The sequence below is a fragment of the Alexandromys fortis genome, unplaced genomic scaffold (assembly GCF_014885135.2).
Source record: "Alexandromys fortis isolate MF-2015 unplaced genomic scaffold, M_Fortis_MF-2015_v1.1 scaffold_51, whole genome shotgun sequence".
Taxonomy (NCBI): domain Eukaryota; kingdom Metazoa; phylum Chordata; class Mammalia; order Rodentia; family Cricetidae; genus Alexandromys; species Alexandromys fortis.
Window position 1 is genome coordinate 2,639,454 of NW_026067925.1, and position 16,091 is coordinate 2,655,544.

Genomic DNA, 16,091 nt, shown 5'->3' on the forward strand with positions numbered 1-16,091 from the left:
AAAACTAATTTTTTAAGTCCTTATATGTTCCCTTTTCAGATTTCCATAAAAATACATTGTTGAATCTTTTCCAATCTCTGTGAATCTTAAAACTAGTTTTGACTATTATATTAGTTAGGATTTCCATTGCAGTGTTAAATACCAGGATCAAAGGAGCTTGAGGAGTAAAGAGTTTATTTCATTGTATACTTCTAGTTAACAGCCCATCACTGAGGGAATTCCAGGCAGTAACTCAAGCAGGGCAGGAAGTTGGAGGCAGAAACTGAAATAGAGGCCATGAAGGAATACTGCTTACTAGCTTGCCCCTCTTGGCTTTCTTAGCCTGTTTTCTACCCACAATTACCTTGTCCCTCTCACACCTATCAGCAATCAGCAATCAGTAAAATGCCACCCACATACTTACCCACAGGGCAATCTGGGTGTGACATTTACTCAATTCGATTTACCTCTTCCCAAGTGACTCTAGCTTGTGTTGAGTTGACATAAAACTAGCCCATACATCCGTAGAGTATCCCAAGAGCCTTAAATTCATTGTCTGCTAGACTTCTTGAGAAGACAACATGAGAACCTCCTAATAATTTCAAGTCTTTTTTTGCTTGTATTATCCTTACATGGTCTCATTGATCCCTTAAATGGAGATTACTCTGTGTCTTCCAGAAGCTTCATAAATAAAATCACACTTGAGTAAACAAATATGCCACTATTGTGCAAATGCTAGAATGGAAATATCATTCTTGAATACATACCAGGGATGGAATAATTGCAATAGACCTAGAGTATAGTAATTGGGTATTTTGGAAAAGGAATTGAGAGCTTTTTACTGGTACCAAAGAATCATGTTTCTAGCCCCTCAGCATGTCTGCCTAACTCCTTCTTTCAACCTTGGTATCACAGGAAGAAACTCAAAACAAGGATAAGGTTTCTACCAAGATCCAAATTTTGAATGAAAACACAACTTCTCTGGCCAAGGCATTAGCTGCTTGGAAGTCACAACTGGACGATGACCATGCCTTCCAGCAGTTTAACTGGAAGGCAGATGTGGTGGAATCATGGATAGGTATGAGATGCTGGGGCTACCATCCTTGGTTCAAAGAATACTATTTGAAGAATGGTCTCTGGATTTTTTCTTTATCTCTGGAAATGAGATAAACTACTCATTTTTAGTCGTTTTGGACACAGTTGCAAACATGTGTGCATGTGCACACATGCACACATACACAGTGATGTTAGAGAATTAAGTGTTATAAACCCAGAGAACACAATTGTTAGGGACTGGTAAATTCATGTATGATTCAGGAAGGAAAATCCTCCACAAAATCTCCTAGGAAAGAAATGGCAGTATATGTTGATCTGTTAGTAATTCATCTTTTTCTTCATTCCATGATTCAGTGTTTCTTCTGCACTTAGCAGTCTCGGTTTTATCCTAAGGACAGAAGCCATTCTTCCCACTGCGTGTGTATTCCAGAGTCACTGACTACTACAAATAATCATCTAATAGTCCCTCCTGACTCCTTGTTTTCTAGGTGAGAAGGAAGCAGTTCTGAAGACCAAGACCAACGGTGCAGACCTCACTGCCTTCCTCACACTCCTGGCAAAGCATGTGAGAGAAAGATGCCATGTCAATGGGGCCAGGGAGGCCAAATTTAAAATTCAATTTGCATATAATGTGCTCTATCTATCTATCTATCTATCTATCTATCTATCTATCTCCATCCCCTCGAGGCCTTACTCGAGGTGTTTGTCATCTTGAATTTTGTCAAGAAGCAACTTTTGACTTTTTTGATTTTCTCCATTTGTGTATCCTACTAATTTCTGTAATTAGGCCATTTTGTTTCCATAATTAAATGTTCGATTAGGGCTGAGGTGATGTCTCATTGGGTAAAGTACTTGCTTCACAAACATGAGGACCTGAGATCAGACCCAGCAACAGCACTGGGAGGCAGACAGAAAGATCTAGGAAATGTATGCTTCTGCATTCAACAAGAGAATCTTCTCTCAGAAAAGACAATGTAGAGAAACGAGGAAAACACCTAATGCCAACCTATAGCCTCAGCATGGACACAGGCACACACACATATAAACACTCCCACACAGACAGAAAACAAGAGTTCAAGCTTCCAATAAGTGCACATATAGCTTGTTTTAAAAAGAGTATTTCGTTCATAGTATAATGCTGTTAGTTCAAACAGTACAAGAAACAACAAGGTTTCTTGGCAAATGGGAAGATCATGGGAGGAAGGATGAGGTCATAAAGGAAGGAGGAAAGATACTGGAGCAATGCAAATCTCTCCAGTGAACATTGGTTCAAGTGGTCTAAGGACCTCTTGTTCAGTACTATCTCTTAAAGAACCCACAGCATCATTATTGCATAGAGGATGAAGCCTTTCACATGGTGTCTTTAATAAATAATATATTTTTGAATACCATGCTACTTCCTGATTTATTGCTTTGTTGGAAAGGTAAATCTGATTACATTCAAGGGAATTAATTCACAAATTTCATTTGATGCTTAACACCTGCTCCACCAAACTCTCTACTTTTTGGTCATGAATTAAAAGGATACAAAATATACCCTCTGAGTAAGGATTTCCACACCTCATTTGCTCCTTTTCCTAAGCACTTTAAGTAGAGCATCTGCTTGGTAGATCGTGAAGTCAGCTCTCGGGCATCACAAGAAATCATGCCTAGCATCTGAGGTTTTTCATATAATTTCTGCTTGACTCCTAGGACACCAGCTGCTCAGTTTTGGCATCTAAAGTGCCTTGAAATTAAAATGCAGAGGAATAATGACTCTACAATCTTGCAGTTCTCTTTCTATAGCTTCTGCCAAACTGGATGCCCCAATTCCCCAGAATGTCTATTTCTGTCCTTTTAATGGCATGTGATTGCCAAAGGCTCAGAGGTGCTGTCCTCTGAATGTGTCTCACCCTGCTCAGCTTATTCACGGAAGGGAAAAGTGGAGTGAATATTTACATTGCTGCAATACTCTTCCTTTCAGGCATCATAGGCCCTCCATTTGTAACTACTTCAGTTGCATTCTGAATCTACTCAAACAATAAATGTTTTGATAGTTTTGAAATTGTTCTCAGAAGGGCTGGAGAGATGGCTCAGCAGTTAACAGTACTGACTACCCTTCCAGATGACCTGAGTTTAATTGCCAGCACCCATATGGTGGTAACAACTATTTGAAATTCCAGTTCAAAAAGACCTAATGTCTTCTTCAGGTCTCCGCAGGCATCCATGCAGATAAAATACCACACACATAAATAATAAAATTAAATTTTTAATTATTCTCAAAGGGGGAATTAGTCTAAGGTGCTAGGCCTTAATCCCAGCACTTGAGAGACATAGACAGAAATAGGCAGAGGGAGGCAGATGAGGGCACATTGTTGACAGAGATTTCTGTCCCACTCAGTCCTGCAGCCATTCAATCCCAAAGAAACACACAGAGGCTTACATTAATTATAAACTGGTTGGCCTATTAGCTCAAGCTTCTTATTAACTCTTATATCTTACATTAACTTATAATTCTTTTCTGTGTTAGCCGTATGGCTTGGTACTTTTTGTCAGTGTGGCATCCTCATCATGCTTCCTCTGTGTCTCAATTGCAGACTGACTCTTTTCTCTTCCCAGAATTCTCCTGTTCTCTTTGTCCCACCTCTGTTTCCTGCCTGGTTGTCCTGCCTATACTTCCTGCCTGGCTACTGGCCAATTGCCATTTTAGTAAAACAATACAACTCACAGGGTACAAGACCATTGTTTCACAGCGGCACATGTCTATTAATTTAAGGCCAGCCTGATATTCACAGTGACACACTCCAGACAATAAGTGCTACCTTGTGAGAACTTGTATAAAAAAAAAAAGACCAGAAGAGGAGGAGGAGGAGAAGGATGAGGACAATAGAAGTGTTCTGATGCAAGTCACTCTGTTAAAACTCACTTAGCAGTCCTGAATTTTGTGACTTTGATATTAACATTTCTGCAAAAATTTAATTTCTGTAACCAGTACATACAGAGCTTTTTTGAGTTTATGTATCCAAGGCCCCTAACAGTGTACTGCCTCTAAGAGTAGAGTGTGACAATGTAAGAAATTCTTAGAATATATGTGTGTTATAAGAAGAATCTCATTTTAATTGTAAATATTTAAAATATCTCATCATCTTCCATCCCCTTAACAATTTTATTCCTACTATATAATCATATATATGTATATATACACATGTGTGTGCATACACGCACACACACACACATACTAGTACTTAACCATAATTCCAAATTCAGATATTTATTCTCAAAATTACAATTTTTGTCCTCAGACCACTTTCTAACCATATTTTTTTAAACATACCCTATCAAGTTAACAATTGCCATTAACCATGATAAAAGTCTGTTAGGACACAGATGTGAGTGATCCTTTGGATGCATCACTGAGCCTGTTCATTGCTTCTGTTTTTATCTTCTAAGGACACGCTGGATGCCAGTCTTCAGAGCTTCCAGCAAGAACGACTTTCTGAAATCACCGATCTGAAGGACCAGCTTGTGGCTGCTGAGCACAGCCAAAGCAAAGCCATTGAAGAGCGACACGAAGCCTTGCTGAAGCGCTGGGAGCAACTGCTGGAAGCCTCTAAAGTTCACAGGCAGAAACTACTAGAGAAGCAGCTGCCTTTACAGAAGGTGAGAAAAAGGGGAATGGAACAAAAACAGAGTAAGGTGTAAAGAAAGTGCAATGAAGTATGATAGGGTCTCAATTATTTGGTTATTAGCCAGAGAATTCAGACACAATGACTAGAAACCTAATTTGGAAAAACTATAGACATTTCAGGACAAAGAAAATGATCAACAAAACATTATTATTGAGCAAAAAGGAATTAATTTTCTTAGAATGAATAGAAGGTCTTTTTGTTTGGTTTTCAATGGGTTAAGAGATTTTATAGTTGACTTAGGCTGGAAGCCAGCCACATACAGTGGGAGAGGTGGATAGAACCAGAGTGTGGAAAGCCTTTATACACAAAACTAAAGCTATCACCAAAGCAAGTTCTGTATGTTTCTCTAACCTAGATAAAAGGGTCACTGGAAAGGTAACTGTAAAACATGTTCTCAGGGTATCTCCTTGACTAGGAGGGCGTCCTAGAGTGTGTTACCTTGTTCTGCCCTTTTAAGAGACAGGAAGATGTTTTCATCCCCTTCTGCTTTTCTGAGTTCCTCCTATCAGATGAGATAATGGATCTAGGAATATAGTGGTCTGGTAGATCTAAGAGTCTACAAAGTGTTCTTTCCAATGGTAACCTCTGAGGCATATTAAATGACAATCATAAGGCATATCAACAATAAAAAATGCCGATCTTGATGTGGTAGTGCATGCCAAAAATTCCAGATTTCTTACTCAGGCAGAAGCAAAAGGATCAAGAGTTCTAGGCCAGATTGGATTGTATAGCAAGATTCTGTCAAAGAATTTAAAGATTGGGAGTGAATCACAGTGCATAATTCAGTGGTAGGACACTAGCCTAGTATACACAAGGCCTTGGTTTTGGTCTTCAGCACCACAGAAAAAGTGATTCAGAACAGTCAGTCAGTGATGTTACTATTTCTAGATGAGAGAAGCAACTGTACTTGACAATAATTTAATGCAGGAAGTTAGAGAAACTCACAAAGTCTCAACCTTTAGTTAATCCCTACTCTATTAAAGGATAGAGACACAGCAGAAATAAATCTTAAGTGAAAATATAAAACAATTATATTGGCATCTTTCTGTGCATATATACATTCAACAAAGAAAGTTACTTGAATATCTTACTCAGTTTTCCTTAATTTTGAATAACAAAACATGTTTTAAGTCTTTATTACAAATATTCAATCAATCTATATAATACTCCTAATAAAACATGAAATGGTCTATAAATCTTATTCATTTTCTTTGTGTTTATTTTAACATATGAATTACTAAAATTAGTGTAGGATAATCACCTTCTCTAACTACAAAATTTTTCTTCTAACTAGTTTAAATTGGAAGAAGAAAATTTATTTTCATAGTTGCTCAGACAAGTCATGCAGACAATTCAATCACTTGAGTTAAAAACCCATAGTGAACTTTTAATCTGGAATTATTCCTTATCACTTCTTGTTTGGAGCTGTCTATGATTTTTCTGTCTCCTAGTCATATAAATTTAGTATCCTTTGAGCATGTGGGTAGCTCTGGGCAACAGTGTAGGAGCATGGAGGTCATGCATGGGGCATAGGTCAATGTGTAGAAGAGGGGTTTATTCCATGACTTTTGAAATTTAAAGGCATCATATGAGATCACAAGGTTTGGAAAGGAAGGTTGGAAAGTGACTTGGTGCTGTCAAAGAACTGTATTGATAAGCCATCTACAAAAGTTGAAGGGGAAGGAGAGGGAGTGGGTAAAGGATAGAACAGAGTTGTTTGGTTTGTGTCAGTCATTCTCTTTGATTCTCATTTATCACTTGTTTCTAAGTGTATCCCCTGCCAGGTAGAACTGTGATAAAGACTTTCAAACAAGAAATAAGGTGATTGAAACTCCCATTGCTTCCCACAGAGTCACGAAGGTAAAAGAACATTGTGAGCCAGCCACTCTCTTCATCTGTAGATGGTAGGAAGATTAGAGAATTTCACAATGAGAAAAGGCTAAACCCGGGCAGTTCCTCTAACTTATATTCATCTCACCTTATCACCGCATCCCTGCTAATTTCAGTCTCACAAGTTCAGATTGCTGCCTGCAAGTATTTGAAGACACTATTTTTATCCTCAATAGTCTCTTCTCTTGAGGGACACTATCAGAAGCAATGAGGGTGTCTTTTTTCTGCAGGCTGAGGAGCTATTCATGGAATTTGCACACAAGGCTTCAGCCTTCAACAACTGGTGTGAGAATGCTGAAGAGGACTTGTCAGAGCCTGTGCACTGTGTCTCCCTGAATGAGATTCGGCAGTTGCAAAAGGAACATGAGGCCTTTTTGGCCTCTCTAGCTGGGGCTCAAGAAGACTTCAACCATTTAGTGAAGCTAGACCAGCAGATTAAAGCCTTAAATCAACCAAGCAGTCCTTATACCTGGTTAACAGTGGAGGTTCTGGACAGGATCTGGAAGCACCTGCCTGACATCATCAAGGTATCTTGGGGGAATACCCAGGCTTCTTCTGCTATAGGAAACATGACCAGTGAACCCATATGGAAGTTGGAGGAGGTCTTAGGGAAAAGAGGGGAATGTTGTCATTAATTACACTGTGGCAGAAGTCAAGAACCAAAACTATCTAAGGAAAACTGAAATATATATATATATCTGTCACAATAAATATATCTTATGGTTTGTTGTCTTGGAGTTTGTGGAAAAATGAAAAATGACTGAAGTAAGCAAAGAATAAGATAGATAGATAGATAGATAGATAGATAGATAGATAGATAGATAGATAGATAGATAGATAGATAGATAGATAGGGCACATCGATGTGCACCTGTGGAAGACAGGTTCACTTTGGAATAGAGATGTGTTCCCATACCTACAAAGTGATTCTTTTATAATAAAAATTATTCCTTCCATGTGAATCAGCTCTGCTCTTCGTTGCTTGTAGGAGCGGGAACAGGAGTTAAAGAAAGAAGAGGCTAGGCAGATCCAGAACTTTGAAATGTGCCAGGAGTTTGAGCAGAGAGCCAGTGACTTCCTTAAGTGGATCCAGGAGACCAGGTCTGCTGTGCTTTCTTCAAACCAAGACCCCCACATATACTGTTTTCAACAGGGATAATGTATGTAGCAGAAGGAAGTAGTATGACCTCTGTCCCTATGGCCATATTTTGATTCTGTTTATCTGCTTTTCATAATCCCATATTTTGTCCATTATTCTCGCCCACCCTTTTTATTTTCTTCTTGATACTCATACCTCCCCTCCTATTGTGTATGCTTATACTTCAACACAATAGTCCTGTGACTGTATGCCACATTGTACTTTATAAAGTACTTCAAGAGCCATTACGTACTTAACTGTCAGACCAACCTTGAAAAGTGCAGAGTGTATCTTATTTCCTCTGTTTAAAAGTGTGGAAAGTTCAAGTAGAAAAATTGTCTTACTCAAGGTCACCGATGTAATTATTGACAAGACCAAAAACAGAACCTACAGTGAACACCTAATACCAAGCCATTATGTTGCCTGCCAACTAAAGCCATAATGAAAACGGAGTAGTATAATATAGCCTAATTTCATTTATTATGTGCAAGATGTATGTAAAGATGATGTGTATCACATCTTCTGAGTAAATGACCCGGAAAAGGGGATACATAAAAAAGTATACTATGCTAGAACAAATGGCCAAAGTATGAAGACTGTACCCATTAAGTAGGTCAGGAATGTGATATTTTGAGGTATAGTATTTTGGATGGATGATCCATAATTAATGCTTCTACACAAAAGAAGAAAAAACTGCATTTTATCTAAAAACATACATCTGGCTGAGGCTGTATGAATCAAAGCATCCCCCCTTTGCTTCTGGTTTTGGTTTCCACATTACCCTGTAATGTGTGCTAGAGATTTAGCATACTGATTGCTTTGTCCCAAAAGGGAGACCTTTACAAAGTCTCTGAGTTTCCCAGAGTACCAGAGTAGCATATAGATGGATGGGTTCCTATTATGTGACCAAAACAGACCTAAAATGTTTCATCAACATGAAGAAATAGAATTATTATGTGTGCTAATGTATGTTTTCCTTCTTTCTTCTCATGATTCATCCTCCGGTCCATCATGTCCAGGGCTTACTTTCTGGATGGGTCAGTATTTTTCTGTAATTGTGTTTATTTTATTATGTTGTCCTACAATAATTAGTTAGGGAAACTTTGGGGCTGAAGTATCATATCTCATCATAATCTGGCAGTTCCTAATTAAAGATGGGGGGGCAGAATAAAAATTCATATTTTCTCCTAGTCCTGCACCCATAGTAGGTGGTACCTCTCTCACACGTCTTACGTGTAAAACCTTCATATCCATGGAGAACTGTGTCTATATGTTCAACCAACTATGGACTGAAAATGCTCAGAAAAACTCTCTCTACTGAAAATATAAACATTATTTTTTGTCATCTTTCTCTTTAAAGTACGTAACAACTATTTAAATTGCAGCAGGTGTTATAAGCTATAAAGATTATATATACATACTGCCTGCCACATTTCCATTTTGTAACTGCAACATCCATTATGTTGATCACCATAGAGCCCCCCCCCAAAGATACCAAGGGATAAGTACATTTGAGAGTAGAACTAAGAATGTGACACCTTCTTGTAAACCCAGAAAACTAGGGCTGGCTTTACGTTCCTTTTCAACTATCTAGAAAGATAGACAGATAGAAGGCTTGTTTATTAAAATCAAGCTCCGTGAAACTTTATTTTATGGAGCCTGTGTAATTTTAAAGAAACAGAAGCAATGAACTGCAGAGGCTTTGAGCTAATGGCTCTGTGAATTATGGATTTCTGTTATAACAAATAATGTTTTCTTTTGATTCTTAATTAGATCATTGCTCAAGGAAACAGGAACTCTGGAATCCCAGCTCGAGGCAAATAAAGTGAGTAATGTTTTGTTAGCTAGCAGAAGACATGGCTTGAATTTTAAAAAGCACAGGGAAAACCACATAGAAGCAACCCAGTGATATTTTAGGTAGAGGTTACCTAAGGTTAAAACCAAGCTTGGAGTCCTACTCATGCCCATATGCATTTTAACTATAGGCCAGCACATTATTGATACAGGCCTCAGTTTAATTCAATCTTTGGCAGTGTCGATTTCTGCCACAATAAAACCAAGCTAATATATACATAAAATATTGCAGATGTACTTAACTAAACGAGCAAATGTACATGTTTCTAGCCCATAACCTGGCACATCAATACATTTCTATTATTTGATGTAGCCAGATGATATAACTAAATGTAAATTGTTTCCTTCCAACTGAGGGAAGCAGTGATTTCTCAGTCTTGTATGCTTTATTGCCTCTTTCCAACATAAAAAATAGTTAAATATAACTTTTTCCTAATGAGAGAAAAATAAGATGTCAGGTAGAGTTGATCCGCTTTATATCATTGAAGTTTTCACCCATCCCTGAGAGTCACTTTTTCCATTCACTCCTTGTTGAACATTTCACCTTTGTTAGAATGCTTTGGAAAAATGTAGAATTTTTTTACATAATGTGCTTAGATGGTAACATCAAGCCATCCTTGCTGACGATGAGGGAGTCTAGGAAGTGGATACACTGAGAGTATTAGATGAACCAGAGAGCTCAGCCCCAGTGAGTGATGGAGAGAATTCATAGTATAATGACTAGACCTGGTGGTGTCTGAGTTCCAGGATGACAGACATCATCTCTTATTGATTCCCTACTGTTTAACAAAGGGATGATTGTGGACGTGAAGCAGTTCTCCTGAGTTGCTCATGCTTCATAGAGAATAAGAAGACCTTTGAAGATGAACAAATTTGGGAAATTCAGTCCCTTTTCCCTACCTTTTAGGTTGTAACTGCTGGCATGATTGACTGCCTCCCTTCTTTGTCTTTTTCCCAGAGGAAGCAAAAAGAGATCCAGGCAATGAAGAAACATCTGACTACGATTGAAAATCTCGGGGACAACATGGAAGAGGCCTTGATCCTTGACATCAAATACAGCACCATTGGACTGGCCCAGCAATGGGATCAGCTGCACCAGCTGGGGATGCGAATGCAACACAATCTGGAGCAACAGATCCAGGCCAAGTAATTAATGATGGTTTGAACCCAGGGCAAGGCATGGGGCAGGTGGTTTTAGATGCTGCAGCTTAACTAGGCTGGGCTTAGGACACTTCCGAGATGCTAGGCTTACCTACCATCACAATATTTTCTCTTTTCTGTTCCACAACTGGGCCAATTGTCTTTGTACCAGGGTCTACTATGAAATAAGAGATGTACCCCTCCCTGTGTGTGTACACATCATCTTTCTAGACGTTCATGTCCTCCATCCAGTTTTCAGGGTTCCTTTTACATCTTATGATCTTTCAAAAATCATTCCCTTTTATAAAATTATGCTGAAGATATAATATCTGGGATGGAAGTTTCAAATTGTGAACTAATGGACACAAGGGAAGAAATTAATCTTTCCTAGATAAATTAAACCTATCATCACAGGTTTATGTCTGAATAGTTTTTGGATTTTTTTTGTACATTAGAAATTGACAGTCATTTTCTGTAAATTACCTCATTATAAATAATTAAGTCTTTTCGAACTATTAAGTTTCTGTTGAAGCTTTTCAATTTTGCTAATGTACTGAAAAGCAGCCAAAGAAAATTCATAACTGAATTAGCATGGCTGTATTCCAATAAAACTTTATTTGTAGATATTGAAATTTGAATTTCACCCGTTTTTCATGCTTTATGAAGTATTTTTGTTTTGACTGTGTTCAACTATAAAGAAATGCTAAAAACATTCTTTTTTAAAAAGAAAAACTATCATTTTTCATTTTACATACCAATCCCAATTCCCACTCTCCTCTTCTCATCCCCTCAAACTTCCTCCCCCAACCCCACCCCATTCATTCCTCAGAGTGCATGTTGCTCCAAGGAAGGACCAAGGCCCTTCCCACTATATCCAGACTGAGTAAGGCATACATCCAAAGAGAATGGGTTCCAAAAAGCCAGTACAAGCAGCAGGGACAAATTCTAATGCCACTTCCAGTGGCCCCACAGTCTGGCCCAGTTATACAACTGTCACCTACATTCAGAAGGTCTAGCTTGGTCCTGTGCTAGTTCCTTCCCTGTCTGACAGGAGCTGATGAGCTCCCATTAGCTCCATCATGGTCTTGACCTCTTTGCTCTTATTCTTAGTCCTCCCATTCCTCGATTGTACTTCGGAAGCTCAGCCCAGTGCTCCTATGCAGGTCTCTGTCCCTTTCTCCATCAGTTGTCGGATGAAGGTTCTATGGTGACATTTAAGATAGTCATCAATCTTACTACAGGGCAAGGCTAGTTTGGGCACCTTCTCCACTATTGCTTAAGGTCTTAACTGGGATCATTCTTGTGGATTCCTGGGAATTTATCTAGTGCCAGATTTCTTGCTAGCCCCATAATGGCTCCCTCAATCAAACTATGTCTTTCCTTTTTCTCAATTTCTGTCCTTCCCCCATCTCAAATATCCCAGTCGTTCAAGTTCTCCTCCCCTTCCTTTTCTTTCCTCCTCCTCCCTTTCTGCACTCCCCTATCCCCCACCCTCATGCTCCTAATTTTGTCAGTAGATATTGTCTATTTCTCCTTCCCAGGGGGAACTATATATAATTAAAGTAGTTCTAGAAACATAGATTGTTTATAAACAAGAGGAGGCTGAACTTGGCTCCTGGAGCATAGCTTGGCAACCCCTGAACTAGATCACTCAAATGCTACATTGTTCATTACAATCCCTCTACCTTTCATATGGCAGTCCTTTGGCATTTCCTGGTTCATTTCCAGAGTTAACTTATATTTTTCCTTCTAGGGACACCATAGGTGTGAGTGAAGAGACACTGAAAGAATTTAGCACCACATATAAGTGAGTATAAATTCATAGTTGGTTGATCTTTTGTATTCTAGAAAGTTCAGAGTAAGTTTGCAAATAATAACTTCGCCCTCTATGTGTCTTGATGGTATCTTCAGTGAAGATCTAGTCTAGGTATGTTAATTAGCATCAGTATTAGTTTTTAATATCTGATTTTAATAATCTGTGAGATCCTGGATTTTGAAAGTAAAACATGTCTTTAAAACATTATTCAACTAGTGAATACGTTTTCTCTGTGAATTTGAGCTGTTTGTAGGGGTAAAACTTGAGAGATGACTATTCAATGGTTTATGTTAGTACTTCCTTTACTGGGTTTAACAAAACACTCAGAGAAACAGATAGATTCTCTGCTCTCTGTTCCAGCAATCTTATGGCATGCATTAAAGATCTAGTCAATATAACAGGACTTGATCTTTTTTGTTCTATTGTGGATCTTTTTTGAGCTTGAAAAAAAATGTTTTTGTTCTTTAGACACTTTGATGAGAATTTGACAGGGCGTTTGACTCATAAAGAGTTCAGGTCCTGCTTGAGAGGACTCAATTACTACCTGCCTATGGTAGAGGAAGGTGAACCGGAGCCCAAGTTTGAGAAATTCCTGAATGCTGTGGATCCAGGGAGGTAAGAAGAAGAGATTAAGGGTTGGGTTGGGATTTGACTGGAGATGAACAAAGAGTGAAATGGTCTATGGAACACTAAATTAACTTACTTGAAAATAAGCAAATAAGACAACTGGAAAGCTTGCTTGCTTGCTTGCTTTGTTTGTTTGTTTGTTTGTTTATTTACTTACTTACTTACTTATTGGGATAGCTCAAAAGTAAATGGTGCTGGCCTCAACTTAGTCCCAAGCTCTACTGTTTTCTCAACTGGTGATTATGTTTATTCTGTAAATTCCAGCTGTTTCTGAGAAAGGGTCTAGAAATAAGTATCCTCTCTTTTCTGTAAGGAGAAATTAGTAATTCGAAGCCCACAGTTTATGGTGGAGTATTGGGTGCCAATGGTAGATGTAACAGAACCAGGTTGCAGTAAGAAGCTAATTCTTTCTGATTCTAAAGATGGAAGTGGAAAGGGGATTATTATCTGGGCACTGATAGGAGATGAAACAAAAACCATGGCTGATAAGCCATGTAGACACTTCTGGGGTCTCAGAGATTTTGTAGAAGGTAATAAGAGGTCAAAGTGGAGACAAGAACCCATGTGTCAGGGAGACTGCTTGAAAGAGAACTACAGAGGCTCTGACTTCCCTCTGGCCCTGAGATACTGCACAGGATGGAAGGAATACACATGGCTTGCCTTCAGAAGACTCAGCTCCTGCTCTCTTTCTCCTATAGAAAAGGCTATGTCTCTCTGGAGGACTATACATCATTCCTGATTGACAAGGAGTCAGAAAACATCAAGACCAGTGATGACATAGAAAGTGGATTCCAAGCCCTGGCAGAGGGCAAGGCCTATATTACCAAAGAGGACATGAAACAGGTGAGATCTCTGCCTCTTCTGTGCTAACCCTGTAACCTTGGTTTGAATCACCTTAGCCTTGGCTATTTCCTCTATAAACTCCCACCCACATACCCACTATATTGCCTCAGACCTTCTCTTTAACAAAGTATCACTTGTGTCAGTTAAATCTTTTACCTTACTCCAGATCAAAAACCTCTAAAGTTTTCTACTGACTATTATAGTCAGTTCAAATCCTGCAACTCAATTTTTCAACAATTTATTATCATTTCTACCTAATAAGCCTAACTTAGATAATAGAAAGGTTTAAGTTTCTGATGCCCATGGATTATTGAATAGATAATGAGAAAATATGATATATATGTATTTATGTACTTACCTTTTTCTATTATCCATTTTCAGATATAGATATAGTAGAGTGTGTGTGTGTGTATGTGTGTGTGCGTAAAATTTATTGGGTCATATGGGTCATAAGAAAAAATCCAAAGCTTGCAAGAAAATTAATGAATTTAAACATTATTGTGTTAAGTGTGGCAATCAGGAGTCAGAAAGGCTAGTCTGAGTAATAGTCTGTCTCACCCTGGAGCCCTAGATGATGTTGTCTGTAAGAATGTTTATAGGTGGGTATGAATAGGGATAGACCAAGAGACTAAAAAGAGAACCACAGAGGGGAAAAGAGGGTTTGAGGCAGAATTGGGGCCTGACAGAGCACATGCAACATGTAAAATGAACAGAGGACATCTGAGAATAGAAGGGCACTGGACAGGCAGGAAGGTGGAGGAAAAGAATGGGGGATGAGATCAACAATATTAAATTGTGTTTGAAAGACCATAATGAAACACAATGCAGCATATATTCATTTTTATCAAAAACGATTAAAGAAGGAGATATGAAAAAGACTCGGGTAGAAATATGAATCATTTTTATTCATTGGAGGTAATAAATTTATGAGAGAGGGGAGTGATAGGAACAAGGCTGCTTCTCCTGAAGACTCTCCATCTCCTGTGTTTAGGATTGGTCGGGAGCCCACACAGAGAACTAGTGTTGGATTTCTGTAACTGTCTTTCTCTTTCCAGGCTCTCACACCAGAACAAGTGTCATTCTGCACCATACATATGCAGCAATATATGGACCCACGGGGTCGAAGTCAACCTGCTGGCTACGACTATGTCGGCTTCACCAATTCATTTTTTGGCAACTGATAGAGATATTTTTATGCATCATAAATCATAGTGGGGCAGGGAATGTTGAGGGAGAAGAAGCAGACAAGTATGGAAGGAAAGAAGATGATGCTCTGTGTGCGTGTGTGTTTTGTGTGTATGTGTGTTTTACATTTATTAAAAAATCTAAAATTTTGTCAAATTGAAGAGGATGTTGCAGAGAGAGGACAGACACCTACCTATATGATTATTTGAATGTACCTAGCCTCTAACTAGGGTGATAAGGTTTTAGTGTGTGTGTGTGTGTGTGTGTGTGTGTGTGTGTTCTGCACACCTTTAGGATTTTTCTGCATTCTGATTACAGAAGTATTTCTTTTTAAAAGGGAAATTTAATTACAATTGTGCTTCTGCATTTGAGGAACATATTATTACTAAATACAAATAGTTAATTATACTATGAAAAAAGATGATAATAAAGTAGCAAATAAAATTCAAGGTGATTTAAAGTTTGGAGCTTTGGAGTATGTGTAAATTCTTACAGTTTGAAAATAAAAATGTGTATCATTTTATCTTTTTCTGTGAAGCAGAACCACATAAAGATAACACAAAACTTCCCTTCCTGTTTTCACATTTTACCCTTAGAGTGGGTGTTTCTGCTCTGAGAAAGACACAATTCTGGCATATCAGGATATCCTCTTGTTTTCTAAATCCCCAAATACTCTCTTCCATTCTCATATGATACAAATAATGCTTGTATTTATTTATTTCTATCTTCTCCTAAGAGTGAGGGAAATTGTTCAGAATTTATGAATTAAGGAGAAGGATAATCCAAGAGCATATGGTACTATATGTATTTTCAGGACAGATAAGTTTTTTAGGAAACTTTTATGTAAAACTGTTAGCATTTCACTCAAAGAGTCCCTCACCCGTGAATATTGACCC

The 16,091-nt window shown here is 38.3% G+C and overlaps 1 protein-coding gene across 1 annotated transcript in view; it reads left to right on the top strand.

The window, feature by feature from the left end:
- Nucleotides 1-15,561, top strand: part of Spta1 (spectrin alpha, erythrocytic 1) — a 77,019-nt gene extending 61,458 nt beyond the window's left edge. Inside the window, exons 42-53 of the mRNA XM_050142801.1 lie at nt 895-1,057; nt 1,524-1,600; nt 4,465-4,674; nt 6,824-7,120; nt 7,581-7,693; nt 8,750-8,767; nt 9,504-9,555; nt 10,543-10,730; nt 12,478-12,531; nt 13,009-13,155; nt 13,866-14,010; nt 15,066-15,561. Of these exons, the coding sequence (XP_049998758.1) occupies nt 895-1,057; nt 1,524-1,600; nt 4,465-4,674; nt 6,824-7,120; nt 7,581-7,693; nt 8,750-8,767; nt 9,504-9,555; nt 10,543-10,730; nt 12,478-12,531; nt 13,009-13,155; nt 13,866-14,010; nt 15,066-15,191 (1,590 nt within the window). The 3' untranslated portion in view covers nt 15,192-15,561. The remainder of the gene's footprint in view (nt 1-894; nt 1,058-1,523; nt 1,601-4,464; nt 4,675-6,823; nt 7,121-7,580; nt 7,694-8,749; nt 8,768-9,503; nt 9,556-10,542; nt 10,731-12,477; nt 12,532-13,008; nt 13,156-13,865; nt 14,011-15,065) is intronic.
- The last annotated feature ends 530 nt before the right edge of the window (nt 15,562-16,091 follow it).